Source organism: Rhinoraja longicauda, chromosome 6, assembly GCF_053455715.1.
Source record: "Rhinoraja longicauda isolate Sanriku21f chromosome 6, sRhiLon1.1, whole genome shotgun sequence".
In the NCBI taxonomy this organism is placed as follows: domain Eukaryota; kingdom Metazoa; phylum Chordata; class Chondrichthyes; order Rajiformes; family Arhynchobatidae; genus Rhinoraja; species Rhinoraja longicauda.
Genome location: NC_135958.1, coordinates 82145442 through 82161739, shown reverse-complemented (window position 1 = coordinate 82161739; position 16298 = coordinate 82145442). Strand labels below are relative to the sequence as shown.

Sequence of the window (16298 nt, the reverse complement as noted above, 5' to 3'; positions counted from 1 at the left end):
ATGTGGGTCCCTTGAAGACAGATGCAGGGGAATTTATTATGGGGAACAAGGAAATGGCAGACGAGTTGAACTGGTACTTTGGATCTGTCTTCCCTGAGGAGGATACAAACAATCTCCCAGATGTTCTAGTGGCCAGAGATCCTAGGGTTACAAAGGAACTGGAGGAAATCCACATTAGGCAGGAAAAAGTTTTGGGTAGACTGATGGGACTCAAGGCTGATAAATCCCCAGGGCCTGATGGTCTGCATCCCAGGGTGCTTAAGGAGGTGGCTCTAGAAATTGTGGACGCATTAGTGATTATTTTCCAATGTTCTATAGATTCCGGGTCAGTTCCTGTGGATTGGAGGGTAGCTAATGTTATCCCACTTTTCAAGAAAGGAGGGAGAGAGAAAACGGGAAATTATAGACCAGTTAGTCTGACATCAGTGGTGGGGAAGATGCTGGAATCAATTATAAAAGACGAAATTGCGCAGCATTTGGATCGCAGTAACAGGATCGTTCCGAGTCAGCATGGATGTACGAAGGGGAAATCGTGCTTGACTAATCTACTGGAATTTTTTGAGGATGTAACTAGGAAAATTGACAGGGGAGAGCCGGTGGATGTGGTGTACCTCGACTTTCAGAAAGCCTTCGACAAGGTCCCACATAGGAGATTGGTGGGTAAAATTAGAGCACATGGTATTGGAGGTAGGGTACTGACATGGATAGAAAGTTGGTTGACAGACAGAAGGCAAAGAGTGGGGATAAATGGGTCCCGTTCAGAATGGCAGGCAGTGACTAGTGGGGTACCGCAAGGCTCGGTGTTGGGACCGCAGCTATTTACAATATACATCAATGACTTGGATGAAGGGATTAAAAGTACCATTAGCAAATTTGCCGATGATACAAAGTTAGGTGGCAGTGTGAACTGTAGGCAAGATGCTATGAGGTTGCAGGGTAACTTAGACAGTTTGTGTGAGTGGGCGGATGCATGGCAGATGCAGTTTAATGTAGATAAGTGTGAAGTTATCCACTTTGGTGGTAAGAATAGGAAGGCAGATTATTATTTGAATGGTGTCAAGTTAGGAAAAGGGGACGTACAACGTGATCTGGGTGTCTTAGTGCATCAGTCACTGAAAGGAAGCATGCAGGTACAGCAGGCAGTGAAGAAAGGCAATGGAATGTTGGCCTTCATAACAAGAGTCAAGTCAATTTTATTTGTATAGCACATTTAAAAACAACCCACGTTGACCAAAGTGCTGTACATCTGATTAGGTTCCAATGGAAAAAAAATGAAACATACAGTAGCACGCAAACAGTTCACAGCGCCTCCTCAATGAGCCTCAAACGCTAGGGAGTAGAAATAGGTTTTGAGCCTGGACTTAAAGGAGTCGATGGAGGGGGCAGTTCTGATGGGGAGAGGGATGCTGTTCCACAGTCTAGGAGCTGCAACCGCAAAAGCGCGGTCTCCCCTGAGCTTAAGCCTAGACCGCGGGATAGTGAGTAGCCCCAAGTCGGCCGACCTGAGGGACCTGGAGTTAGAGAGGGGGGTTAGAAGATTTTTGATGTAGGGGGGGGGGAGTGTCCATTTAGGGCTTTATACGTGAATAGGAGGAGCTTGAAGTTGATTCTGTACCGTACAGGGAGCCAGTGGAGAGAGGCCAGAATCGGGGTGATGTGGTCCCTTTTACGGGTACCCGTCAGGAGTCTCGCTGCGGCGTTTTGGACCAGTTGCAGGCGGGACAGGGAAGATTGGCTGATCCCAGTGTATAGGGAGTTGCAGTAGTCTAGGCGGGAGGAAATGAAAGCGTGAATGATTTTTTCTGTGTCGTCGAATTGGAGGAAAGGTTTGATTTTAGCTATGGTTCGAAGTTGGAAGAAGCTGGCTTTAACCACAGCATTGACTTGCTTATCAAATTTTAATGCAGAGTCAAATATCATGCCGAGGTTTTTGACATGCGGTTTGACTAGGCAGGATAGACTTCCAAGACTGCCTGTTATCAATTTGATGGAGTCGGGGGGGCCGAATAGGATGACCTCAGACTTGCTCTCATTTAATTGGAGGAAGTTCTGTGCCATCCAACATTTTATGTCCTCAAGGCAGTGTGAGAGGCTGTTTAAATTTGACTGGTTGTTGGGTTTCAGGGGGAGGTAAAGCTGAGTGTCATCGGCATAGCAGTGGAAAGAAATGCCGTGCCTTTGAATGATTTGGCCAAAGGGGAGCATGTATAGAGAGAAGAGAATGGGGCCTAGGATGGAGCCTTGTGGAACTCCGCAGGAGAGGCTAGCTGAAGCAGAGGAATAACTGCCTATGTTGATGGCGAAACTCCTATCTTTGAGGTACGAAGCGAACCAGCTCAGGGCAGTGCCATCAATGCCAACCGCGTACCGGAGACGGTCAATAAGGATGGTGTGGTCCACTGTATCGAACGCTGCGCTGAGGTCGAGAAGGAGCAGGATTGCACAGTCGCCGGTGTCGATGGAGTTGAGTATAGGAGCAAAGAGGTCCTTCTGCAGTTGTACAGGGCCCTAGTGAGACCGCACCTGGAGTACTGTGTGCAGTTTTGGTCTCCAAATTTGAGGAAGGATATTCTTGCTATTGAGGGCGTGCAGCGTAGGTTTACTAGGTTAATTCCCGGAATGGCGGGACTGTCATATGTTGAAAGACTGGAGCGACTAGGTTTGTATACACTGGAATTTACAAGGATGAGAGGGGATCTTATCGAAACGTATAAGATTATTAAGGGGTTGGACATGTTAGAGGCAGGAAACATGTTCCCAATGTCGGGGGAGTCCAGAACCAGGGGCCACAGTTTAAGAATAAGGGGTAGGCCATTTAGAACAGAGATGAGGAAAAACCTTTTTAGTCAGAGAGTTGTGAATCTGTGGAATTCTTTGCCTCAGAGGGCAGTGGAGGCCAATTCTCTGAATACATTCAAGAGAGAGCTAGATAGAGCTCGTAAGGATAGCGGAGTCAGGGGGTATGGGGAGAAAGCAGGAACGGGGTACTGATTGAGAATGATCAGCCATGATCACATTGAATGGCGGTGCTGGCTCGAAGGGCCGAATGGCCTACTCCTGCACCTATTGTCTATAAATCGAAGGTATTTATTCACAAAATGCTGGAGTAACTCAGCAGGTCAGGCAGCATCTCGGGAGAGAAGGAATGGGTGACGTTTCGGGTCGAGACCCTTCTTCAGACTGATGTCAGGGGGGCGGGACAAAGGAAGGATATAGGTGGAGACAGGAAGATAGAGGAAGATCTGGGAAGGAGGAAGGAAAGAGAGAGACAGAGGAACTATCTAAAGTTGGAGAAGTCGATGTTCATACCACTGGGCTGCAAACTGCCCAGGCAAAATATGAGGTGATGTTCCTCCAATTTCCAGTGGGCCTCACTATGGCACTGGAGGAGGCCCATGACAGAAAGGTCAGACTGGGAATGGGAGGGGGAGTTGAAGTGCTCGGCCACCGGGAGATCAGTTTGGTCAATGCGGACAGAGCGCAGGTGTTGAGCGAAGCGATCGCCGAGCCTGCGCTTGGTTTCGCCGATGTAAATAAGTTGACATCTAGAGCAGCGGATGCAATAGATGAGGTTGGAGGAGGTGCAGGTGAACCTTTGTCTCACCTGTAAAAGACTGTTTGGGTCATTGGATGGAGTTGAGGGGGGAGGTAAAGGGACAGGTGTTGCATCTCGTGCGGTTGCAGGGGAAATTGCCCGGGGTTGGGGTGGTTTGGGTAGGAAGGGACGAGTGGACCAGGGAGTTACGGAGGGAACGGTCTCTGCGGAACGCAGAGAGGGGAGGGGATGGGAAGATATGGCCAGTGGTGGGGTCCCGTTGTAGGTGACGGAAATGTTGGTGGATGATTTGTTGGATCCGCTGGCTGGTGGGATGGAAGGTGAGAACGAGGGGGATTCTGTCCTTATTGCGAGTGGGGGGAGGGGGAGGAAGAGCGGAGCTGCGGGATGTAGAAGAGACCCTAGTGAGAGCCTCATCTATAATGGAGGAGGGGAAGCCCCGTTTCCTGAAGAACGAGGACATCTCTGAAGCCCTAGTGTGAAACACCTCATCCCGGACGCAGATGCGGAGTAGACGGAGGAATTGGGAGTAGGGGATAGACTTTTTGCAGGGGACCGGGTGGGAAGAAGTGTAAACCAGATAGCTGTGCGAGTCAGTGGGTTTATAGTAAATGTCCGTCACTAGTCTGTCTCCTGTGATGGAGATGGTGAGGTCCAGAAACGGGAGGGAGATGTCAGAGATAGTCCAGGTATATTTAAGGGCAGGATGGAAATTGGAGGTGAAATGTATGAGGTCAGTGAGTTCTGCATGGGTGCAAGAGGTAGCACCAATGCAGTCGTCGATGTAGCGGAGGTAGAGTTCGGGGATGGGGCTGGTGTACGCCCGGAACAGGGATTGTTCGACGTACCCGACAATGAGGCAAGCGTAGCTAGGGCCCATGCGAGTGCCCATAGCTACGCCTCTGGTTTGGAGGAAGTGGGAGGAGTCAAAGGAGAAGTTGTTGAGGGTAAGAACCAGCTCTGCTAGGCGGAGGAGAGTGTTGGTAGATGGGGATTGGCTGGTTCTATGGTCGAGGAAGAAACGGAGGGCTTCGAGACCATCCTTGTGGGGGATTGAAGTGTAGAGTGACTGGACATCCATGGTAAAGATGAGGGAGTGGGGGCCTGGGAACTGGAAGTTATCGAGGAGATGGAGAGCGTGTGAGGTGTCTTGGATTAGGTGGGGAGGGATTTAACCAGGGGGGATAGGATGGAGTCGAGGTAGGTGGAAATAAGTTCGGTGGGACATGAGCAGGCAGAGACAATGGGTCTGTCGGGACAGTTCTGTTTATGGATTTTGGGTAGGAGGTAGAATCGGGCCGTGCGGGGCTGGGGAACTATGAGTTTGGAGGCTTTGGAGGGTAGATCGCCGGAGATGGTGAGGTCCGTGATGGTGCTGGTGATAAAGGTCTGGTGTTTGTCGGTGGGGTCATGGTCCAGGGATAGGTAGGAAGAGGTGTCTGAGGTGTTAACTTTAAGTGACTGATGAACAAGGACACCCAGATCTCTTTGTACTTCCCCATTTCCTAACTTGACACCATTCAGATTATACTCTGCCTTCCTGTTCTTACCACCAAAGTGGATAACCTCACATTTATCCATATTAAACTGCATCTGCCCACTCACACAACCTGTCCAAGTCACCCTGCATCCTCATAACATCCTCCTCACAGTTCACACTGCCACCCAGCTTTGTGTCATTCGCAAATTTGCTAATGTTACTTTTAATCCCTTCATTTAAGTCTTTGATGTATATTGTAAATAGCTGCGGTCCCAGCACCGAGCCTTGCGGTACCCCACTAGTTACTGCCTGCCATTCTGAAAGGGACCCGTTAATCCCTACTCTTTTTTTCCTGTCTGCCAACCAAATTTTTTATCCGTGTCAGCACCCGACCCCCAATACCGTGTGCTCTAATCTTGCCCACTAATCTCCTATGTGGGACCTTATCAAAGGCTTTCTGAAAGTCCAGGTACACTACATCCACTGGCTCTCCCTTGTCCATTTTCCTAGATTTAGATTTAGAGAATGAGGCCCTTCGGCCTATCGAGTCCGTGCCGCCCAGCGATCGCCGCACATTAACACTATCCTACACACGCTAGGGACAATTTTTTTTACATATTACCTAGTCAATTAACCTACATACCTGCACGTCTTTGGAGTGTGGGAGGAAACCGAAGATCTCGGAGAAAATCCACGCAGGTCAGGGGGAGAACGTACAAACTCCGTACAGACGATGCCCGTAGTCAGGATCGAACCTGAGTCTCCGGCGCTGCATTCGCTGTAAGGCAGCAACTCTACCGCCGCGCCACCGTGCCGCACTTACAACATCCTCAAAAAATTCCAGAAGATTAGTCAAGCATGATTTCCCCTTCATAAATCCATGCTGACTCGGAACAATCCTGTTACTGCTATCCAAATGTTCCGCAATTTCTTCTTTTATAATTGACTCCAGCATCTTCCCCACCACTGATGTCAGACTAACTGGTCTATAATTTTCCATTTTCTCTCTCCCTCCTTTCTTAAAAAGTGGGATAACATTAGCTACCCTCCAATCCACAGGAACTGATCCTGAATCTATAGAACATTGGAAAATAATCACCAATGCGTCCACGATTTCTAGAACCACTTCCTTAAGTACCCTGGGATGCAGACCATCAGGCCCTGGGGATTTATCAGCCTACAGTCCCATCAGTCTACCCAACACCATTTCCTGCCTAATGTGAATTTTGTTCAGTTCCTCTGTCACCCTAGGACCTCTGTCCACTAGATAGACACAAAGTGCTGCAGTAACTCAGCAGGACAGGCGGCATCTCTGGAGAGAAGGAATGGGTGACATTTTGGATAGAGACCCTTCTTCAGATGTTATTGCTTACATTTGAAGGATGCTACTTGCTGTGGGGTGATGCTGCTTGTTCCAAGCAAGATGTACTCACACCTCTGATTTGGACAGCTGACAAGATGTCTGGCACATTGCTCGTTGATAGGTAACCAGTTTACATGGTCAGAATGGTGTAGAGGGAGATGGGCTAACACAATCACGGGCCCAGCTAGGATAGATAGCTTTGTCGGCATGTACAAGTTGGGCCAAAGGGTCAGATTCCATTCTGTGTAACTAATATTCTGAACCTTGCTATCATTTTGCACCATTAACTTGTGTTTGCAAGACAGGTGGTTAATAATTAGTAAATAAAGTTCCAGTTTTCCCCTCTTGTGCTGATTGTCATTGGAAGGAGTAATGCCCGGTTCCCTGGGGGACCACGGTGGTGTGAGTGGGATGATGGGGAATGCAGCCATGCAGTGCCATGCGATTTGCTCTGCTGCCATGCAGCCTGGATTGTGCCATTGTGATCTAGGTCAGGAAACAAGTACAAACTGTTTCATGATTACTACTGATTTTTTTTGGGAAACTTTAACCCTTTGAGGTCCATCCCAGTGATTACATTGGTAGTGCTGTGGTTTTACTTTATTGCATTGACTGTTAATGAAACATTATTTTGCTTTAAGAGCTGCCTCATTACGCACCACAAGATTCATAGCACTGAGGGTTTGGGTGGGAGAAAGCCCTGTCAGTGCAGTGTGTGGTCTACACTGAGCACCAGGCAAGACTGGCTCCAGCTCAGTCTAGAGATACAGTGTGGAAACAGGCCCTTCAGCCCACTGTGTCCATGCTGACCAACGATCATCCGTGTACTCGTTCTACGTTATCCCACTTTTGCATCCCACACACGAGGGGCAATTTACAGAAGCCAGATAACTTACAAACTTGCATGTCTTTGTAATGCTGGAGGAAACCAGAGCACCCAGAGAAAACGCATGTGGTCACAGGGAGAACATGCAAACTCTGTACAAACAGCACCGGTAGTCAGGTTCGAACCTGGGTCTCTGGCACTGCAAGGCTGCCACTGTGCTGCCCCAGGATAGATCCCGACATTCTTCTCTAAACGTGTTACCATCATCAGACATGGTGGGCCGCAGTGCCTATTCCTGCTCTGTACTATTCTATGTTCTATCTCTGGTGCGACAGTGTTTAGCTCCAATATTAGAAGAATCTATCTTGGCATCTGATTTTTCTTTGTGATTCACAGAAACAAGAGTGGAAATAAAAGAATCTGTTCGTGGCCAGGATATTTTTATCATTCAAACCATCTCGCGGTGAGTGAATCCTAAACAAAGCGAAGAAAAATGCAGAGACAGGATGTGGGGATTGTGCCCTGGTGGGCCATGCAGGGACGGGACACGGGCCATGCAGGGACGGGACACGGGCCATGCAGGGACGTGACAGGGTGTGGGCCTGGGCCATGCAGGGACATGACAGGGCGCAGGCCATGCAGGGACAGGACGTGGGGATTGTGCCCTGGTGGGCCATGCAGGGACGGGACGTGGGCCATACAGGGACATGACAGGGCGCGGGCCATGCAGGGACGGGACACGGGCCATGCAGGGACGTGACAGGGCGCGGGCCATGCAGGGACGGGACGTGGGCATTGTGCTGTGAGCTCTGTGTGGGCCCTGGTGGGAATCTCACTAGGTTTTGGCTCGGGGATTGTTTGTGAAAATCCCACCTGGTGCTGTCAGGAAGAGCAGTGAAAGCAGATCTAATGGGGAACTGGGCAATTATCTGAAAGGGAAGGATTTGTAGAGTATGGGAGGAGAACCACTGGGATTGTTCTGGCATAGAGCTGGTATGGATTCCACAGACAAAATAGCCTGTCTCTTCCTCCTCACCTGTATCCACCTATATCTTTCTAGCACTTGCTCCACCCATCTCCTCTCCCCCTCTATGCTGGCTACTTCCCCTCGACACTTTCATGCCAGATGAAGGGTCTCGGCCCGAAATGTCAGCTACCTACTTCCCTGTACAGATGTTACCTGACCCACTGAGTTCTCCCCACTGCTCCCCCTTTTTGATCCAGATTCCAGCATCTGGTCTTGTGTGTCACAAGCTCTTCCTCTGATGTGACCATTGTGATGTTTGTGATTCTGGGCAGTCCGGCAAAAGTATGGAGAATCCTGGAAGAGAAGTAACATCAAATGCAAGAAGATAACATTTGTACCTGTAGTCAGTGGGAAACAGAACAATCTGGAAGGAAAGTGGGTAGGCACTTGCAATGTCCTAATCTGAGGAAAGACATTCTAGCCTTAGAGGGAGTACAGAGAAGGTTCACCAGATTGATCCCTGGGATGGCAGGACTTTCATATGAAGAAAGACTGGATAGACTAGGCTTATACTCACTGGAATTTAGAAGACTGAGGGGGGATCTTATTGAAACATATAAAATTCTTAAGGGGTTGGAGAGGCTAGATGCGGGAAGATTGTTCCCGATGTTGGGGAAGTCCAGAACCAGGGGTCACAGCTTAAGGATAAGGGGGAAATCTTTTAGGACCGAGATGAGAAAACATTTCTTCACACAGAGAGTGGTGAGTCTGTGGAATTCTCTGCCACAGAAGGTAGTTGAGGCCAGTTCATTGGCAATATTTAAGAGGGAGTTAGATGTGGCCCTTGTGGCTAAAGGGATCAGGGGGTATGGAGAGAAGGCAGGTACAGGATACTGAGCTGGATGATCAGCCATGATCATATTGAATGGCGGTGCAGGCTCGAAGGGCCGAATGGCCTACTCCTGCACCTATTTTCTATGTTTCTATCAGCCTGTGGGGGAACTGAGTGTTTTTCAGAGGCAACACTGCTCATTAGGCTGATTGGCCTTTTTCTGTGATGCCATTCCATAAGATATGCTGTAGGTTTTGCTGAAATTGGAACCTTGCAATGCTGAGGGTAGAAAGGGATGCATCTGCTTATACACAGCACAAAGAGGCCTCCCCTCGGCCTTCCTAGGTCTCTCCCCTTGTCTCCTTTCCTCCTTGTCAGAGCTCAGTTGGTTCCTTTGGTTACCTGTCATTGAGAAGTAGCTTGGATTGTCAAAAGCCACTCATCCTGGAGGAATGGTTTACTGAGCTGCAGCCAGGGGTCTCGGATGAGTGATGTTATAATTGCTATGTGCACAATGGTACAAGGTGGTTGGGCTGTGCAGTGTGTTGGTGGAGCAAGCCCTGAATGCCTAATGGAGGCTGTAATCTGTGTATCTGAAGCAAATGGGCTGTTGTGATTTGGAATTATAAGCTTCTGTAAAAGATTCTGCTGTGTAATATCCCACATTTAATTGTTGCATCATAGAATTATAATAACATAGAAGGAGACCATTCCATTCACTATTCCATGCAAACTCTATGGAATGCTGTTTTTTTCCGCTCTATTCCCAACGCCAGTTTCTTGAATCATCGATTATCTGTGTCCACAACCTTCACAAGCAGTGAGTTTGGATCCCATCACTTGCTGTACGAATCTGTTCTTCCGCACTTCTGCTCTGTCAATTCCCCAAGGCTGTAAATCCCCGTTCTTCAGGCCTCGTACCATCACTTCACAGGAAGTTTTCCTGTTCACCTTGTACTACCCACCAAAGTTGCCGTTTCCTAAAGGTTGAGGTGATGGTAATGACTCGTGAACCACTGCAGTCCTTCAGGTGAAGGTGCTCCCACAGTGCTAAGAGCTGTGAGGATATAGACTCAGTTGGAAAGATGATAAGGAATGGACGAGGTAGCAGGACGTAGTGCCTTGAATTGGTACCAGAAGCTGGAGAATGGAGATAGTTACCCCCTTGTTCAAACCTGGAAATAAGCCGAAGCCAAACCTCAGAGGCCAACCCATTCAATCTCTGAGGGAAAGCTTTTAGAAACATTAAACCGAGACAGGATTAATAATTTTCTGGAGGAAAATAGGTTAATTAAAGCAAGTCAGCAAGGATTTAAGGGTAAATTTTGTTCAACCAATTTGATAGGATTTTTTGAGGAGGGTAATACAGTCAGTGTGGTGTACATGCAGTTCCACAAGACTTTTGATAGGTGCCATGTAATACGCTTATCTGCAGGCTTGAAACACATGGCATCAATGAAGCGCCTTGCATGGATAGGAAGCTGGCTGAGAAATGGGCTAGCGGGATGTGGTGGCCTGTTGTTTCCATGAGGGTGGTGAGAGATTGCGGGATGTGGTGGCCTGTTTCCATGCGCGTGGTGAGAGATTGCGGGAGGCGGTGGCCTGTTTCCATGAGGGTGGTGAGACATTGCTGCAGAATATAACCAGCTGGCGGAATGGGCAAGTGGCAGGGAGAATTAAGAATTCTGGAGGGATATGGATCAAACGTGGGCAAGTGTATCACTTTAATTCTGTTCCAAAGAGGGTCGCAGGGGGAGAGGAGCACAATCCAGTGAGGGTGGCCGGTTTGCAAGGTGATTGGTAGACATGCACATTTCTGGGCCTTATCAACAGAGGCAGAGAGCAGGGAAATCATACTAAACTTTTACTTCAAAATAAAGTCCAGGTAACTGGAGTGTTGTGTTCAGTTCTGGTTGCCGCGTTATAGGAAGGATGTGGAGGCATTAGAGAAGGTCCAGGAAAGCTTTAGCGGTGTAGTTTCTGGTTGAGGGACAAGGGTTACAAGGGTAAATCGGCAAGGCTGGGACTATTCACTGTCGAGAGGCTGATGGAGATCAATAGAAGAGTATCAAATATTGAGGGAGTCTGGACAGTGGATAACCATATAACCATATAACCATATAACAATTACAGCACGGAAACAGGCCCGTTCGGCCCTACCAGTCCACGCCGACCACTTTCTCTGACCAAGTCTCATCTACTTGCTCTCAGACCATAACCCTCCAATCCCCTCCCATCCATATACCTATCCAATTTACTCTTAAATAATAAAATCGAGCCTGCCTCCACCACTTCCACCGGAAGCTCATTCCACACAGCCACCACCCTCTGAGTAAAGAAGTTCCCCCTCATGTTACCCCTAAACTTTTGTCTCTTAATTCTGAAGTTATGTCCCCTTGTTGGAATCTTCCCCACTCTCAAAGGGAAAAGCCTACCCACGTCAACTCTGTCCGTCCCTCTTAAAAATTTAAAAACCTCTATCAAGTCCCCCCTCAACCTTCTACGCTCCAAAGAATAAAGACCCAACCTGTTCAACCTCTCTCTGTAGCTTAAGTGCTGAAACCCAGGCAACATTCTAGTAAATCTCCTCTGTACCATCTCCATTTTGTCGACATCCTTCCTATAATTTGGCGACCAGAACTGCACACCATACTCCAGATTCGGCCTCACCAATGCCCTGTACAATTTCAACATTACATCCCAACTTCTATATTCGATGCTCTGATTTTTAAAGGCAAGCATACCAAACGCCTTCTTCACCATCCTATCCACGTGAGATTCCACCTTCAGGGAACAATGCACAGTTATTCCCAGATCCCTCTGTTCCACTGCATTCCTCAATTCCCTACCATTTACCCTGTACGTCCTATTTTGATTTGTCCTACCAAAATGCAGCACCTCACACTTATCAGCATTAAACTCCATCTGCCATCTTTCAGCCCACCCTTCCAAAAGGCCCAAGTCTCTCTGTAGACTTTGAAAATCTACTTCATTATTAACTACACCACCTATTTTAGTATCATCTGCATACTTACTAATCCAATTTGCCACACCATCATCCAGATCATTAATGTAAATGACAAACAACAGTGGACCCTGCTATTTCTGCACTAACTTCCCTCAATGTCCTAGGGAATATCCTATCAGGACCTGGAGACTTATCCACTTTTATATTTTTCAAAAGTGTCCGTACCTCCTCTTCTTTGATCCTCATAATTTCCATCACTACTCTACTTGTTTCGCTTACCTCACATAATTCAATATCCTTCTCCTCGGTGAATACCGAAGAAAAGAAATTGTTTAATATCTCCACCATTTCTTCCGGTTCAGCACATAGCTGTCCACTCTGACTCTCTAATGGACCAATTTTATCCCTCGCTATCCTTTTGCTATTGACATATCTGTAGAACCCCTTGGATGGAGAGAGTGTTCCAATCAGTGAAGGGATTGGGCTCGAGGGCACTGCTTTAAATGAAGGGAATTTAGAGTGGTGTTTTGTGCAACGTGTGTTGGGTTCTGTAGAGTTGACGTTCTGTTGTGGCCTTTGAGAGAGTGGAAAGAAATATGTGCAAGGCTACAGAGAGGTTCAGGGTAGAGAGCTGGAGTGTATACGGTAGCCCAATAGCAACTTTGCTGTGACCATTCTGATTCTACATGATCCCAGGCTATGGTGGAGAAGGGTGGAGGGGAGGGGGTCATCTGGAACCGATGATCCTCTGCTCCAGTGTCTCTAGGGCCTCAGCTGTAGACACTTGCTGCAGATGTGGTTCCCACAACACGGGAGCCCCAAGCATGGTGCAGGCACAGTGGCTCATCCATCATCAAACGTCTTCCCTCTACAATCTGGAACAGTCTTGTTTAAACGGTAAATCTTAATTAATGCCCATGCTCTCAGGATTCAATGTCCTGTGTTTTCTCTCGGGCTGCTCCACTGATTGCACTTACCAACCCTGACCTGAACTCTTTGCAACTTGTTCTTAATTGTTGGATGAATGGGCATCATGGCTTCCATCGATGGTCTTGCTGATACTTGGAGCTGACTAATGGGTTTCTGTTTTGCAGTGATGTTAACACAGCTGTGATGGAGTTACTGATCATGGCCTACGCGTGCAAGACCTCGTGTGCCCGGAACATCATTGGGGTGATTCCCTACTTTCCCTATAGCAAGCAATGTAAAATGAGGAAGAGGGGCTCCATCGTTTGCAAACTACTTGCATGCATGTTGGCCAAAGCAGGTGAGCAGCTTTTGGGCCAAAGGGAAGACTTTGGGGCGAGGTATGTGGTGTTCTGGAGCTCCAGGGCTAACACTGCCGCCCGAGAGAGCAATAACATTGTGTAGTGTCTCGGTGATTTCAGTTTTTATGAGACAGATTTAATCCTGCTAATCAGTTTATTCGATGTTTGGTGAAAGCAATGTTTTGTTTCCAGGACTGACTCATATTATCACAATGGACCTTCATCAGAAAGAGATCCAAGGTTTCTTCAACATTCCTGTCGACAACCTTCGGGCATCACCATTTCTACTGCAATACATTCAGGATGAGGTGAGTTTACAGGTTATGTTCCATCTGGATTGATTGGCCAGGTGGGCTGAGGAATGGTTGATGGAATGTAATACAGATAAATGTGAGGTGTTACTTTTTGGGAAGTCTAACATGGGCAGGACCTCCACAGTGAATGGTAGGGCTCTGGGGAGTGTTGCAGAGCAGAGGGATCTAGGAGTGCATGGTTCCTTGAACGTGGCGTCGCAGGTAGATCGGGTGGTCAAAAAGGCCTTTGGTACATTGGCCTTCATCAGTCAGAGTATTGAGTATAGAAGTCGGGAGGAGGTCATGTTGCAGTTGTATAAAACGTTGGTGAGACCGCATTTAGAGTATTGTGTTTAGTTCTGGGCACCCTGTTATAGGAAAGATGTTGTCAAGCTGGAAAGGGTACAGAGATTTATGAGGATGTTGCCAGGACTAGAGGGTCTGAGCTACAGTGCATTCAGAAAGTATTCAAACCCCTTCACTTTTTCCACATTTTGCTACGTTACAGCCTTATTTTAAAATGGATTAAATTCATTTTTTATCATCAATCTGCACACAATAACCCACAATAAAAAAAGTGAAAAATGGTGTTTTGAAATTTTTGCAAAGTAATTAAAAAGAAATAACTGAAATATCACATTTACATAAGTATTCAGACCCTTTACTATGACACTCAAAATTGAGCTTGTTCATCCTGTTTCCATTGATTATCTTTGAGATGTGTCTACAACTTGATTGGAGTCCACCAGTGGTAAATTAAATTGATTGTGCATGATTTGAAAAGGCACACACCTGTCTATATAAGGTCCCACAGTTGACAGTGCATGTCAAAGCAAAAACCAAGCCATGAGGACGAAGGAATTGTCCATAGACCTCCGAGACAGGATTGTGTCGAGACACAGATCTGGGGAAGGGTATAAAACAATTTCTGCAGCATTGCAGGTCCCGAACAGCACAGTGACCTCCGTCATTCTTAAATGGAAAAGGGTTTGGAACCACCAGGACTCTTCATAGAGCTGGCTGCCCGGCCAAACTGAGCAATCAGGGGAGAAGGGCTTTGGTCACAGAGGTGACCAAGAACCTGATGGTCACTCTGACAGAGCTCCAGAGTTCTGTGAAGATGGGAGAACCTTCCAGAAGGACAACTATATCTGCAGCACTCCACCAATCAGGCCTTTATGGTAGAGTAGCCAGACGGAAGCCACTCCTCAGTAAAAGGCACATTGCAACCCGCTTGGAGTTTGTCAAAAGGCACCTAAAGGATTCTCAGACAATGAGAAACAAGATTCTCTGGTCTGATGAAACCAAGATTGAACTATTTGGCCTGAATGCCAAGCGGCACCGCTCATCACCTGGCCAATACCATACCTACGGTGAAGCATGGTGGCGGCAGCATCATGCTGTGGGAATGTTTTTCAGCGGCAGGAATTGGGAGACTAGTCAGGATCGAGGGAAAAATGAATGGAGCAAAGTACAGAGAGATCCTTGATGAAAACCTGCTCCAGAGTGTTCTGGACCTCAGACTGGGGTGGAGGTTCACCTTCCAACAGGACAACGACCCTAAGCACACAGCCAAGACAACGCAGGAGTGGCTTTGTGACAATTCTGTGAATGTTCTTGAATGGTCCAGCCAGAGCTTGAAACGGATCGAACATCTCTGGAGGGACCTGAAAATAGTTGTGCATCGACCCTCCCCATCTAACCTATCAGAGCTTGAGAGGCTCTAAAGAGAAGAATGGGAGAAATTACCCAAATACAGGTGTGCCAAGCTTGTAGTGTCATACCCAAGAAGACATGGGCTGTAATCACTGCCAAAGGTGCCTCAACAAAGTACTGAGTAAAGGGTCTGAATACTTATGTAAATGTGATATTTCAGTTATTTCTTTTTAATTACTTTGAAAAAATTTCAAAACACCTGTTTTCGCTTTATTATGGGATATTGTGTGTAGATTGATGATTGAGTAGGCTGGGACTCTATTCCCTGTAGCGCAGGAGGATGAGGGGTGATCTTGTAGAGGTGTATATGGTCATGAGAGGAATAGATCGGGTAGACGCACAGAGTCTCTTGCCCAGAGTAGGTGAATTGAGGACCAGAGGACATGGGTTTAAGGTGGAGGGGAAAAGATTTATTAGGAATTTGAGGGTAACATTTTCACACAAAGGGTGGTGGGTGAATGGAACAAGCTGCCAGAGGAGGTAGTTGAGGCTGGGAAGAATGCTAATGGCATGTTGGCCTTCATGACGAGGAGTTGAGAATAGAAGCAAAGAGGTCCTTCTGCAGTTGTACAGGGCCTTAGTGAGACCACACCTGGAGTACTGTGTGCAGTTTTGGTCTCCAACTTTGAGGAAGGACATTCTTGCTATTGAGGAAGTGCAGCGTAGGTTCACTAGGTTAATTCCCGGAATGGCGGGACTGTCGTATGTTGAAAGACTGGAGCGACTAGGCTTGTGTACACTGGAATTTAGAAGGATGAGAGAAGATCTTATTGAAACATATAAGATTATTAAGGGATTGGACACGCTAGAGGCAGGAAACATGATCCCAATGTTGGGGGAGTCCAGAACAAGGGGCCACAGTTTAAGAATAAGGGGTAGGCAATTTAGAACGGAGACGAGGAAACACTTTTTCAGTCAGAGAGTTGTAAATCTGTGGAATTCCCTGCCTCAGAAGGCAGTGGAGACCAAGTCTCTGAATGCTTTCATGTTGGCTGGTGTGGGCAAGTTGGGGTGAAGGGCCTGTTTCCA

At 47.4% G+C, this 16298-nt stretch overlaps 1 protein-coding gene across 1 annotated transcript in view; it reads left to right on the top strand.

Annotated features, from left to right (window-relative positions):
* LOC144594973 (phosphoribosyl pyrophosphate synthase-associated protein 1-like) overlaps positions 1-16298 on the top strand; it is a 35915-nt gene that overhangs the window by 6822 nt on the left and 12795 nt on the right. The window contains 3 exon segments of the mRNA XM_078401918.1: positions 7622-7688; positions 13087-13259; positions 13453-13568. Of these exon segments, the coding sequence (XP_078258044.1) occupies positions 13106-13259; positions 13453-13568 (270 nt within the window). The 5' untranslated portion in view covers positions 7622-7688; positions 13087-13105.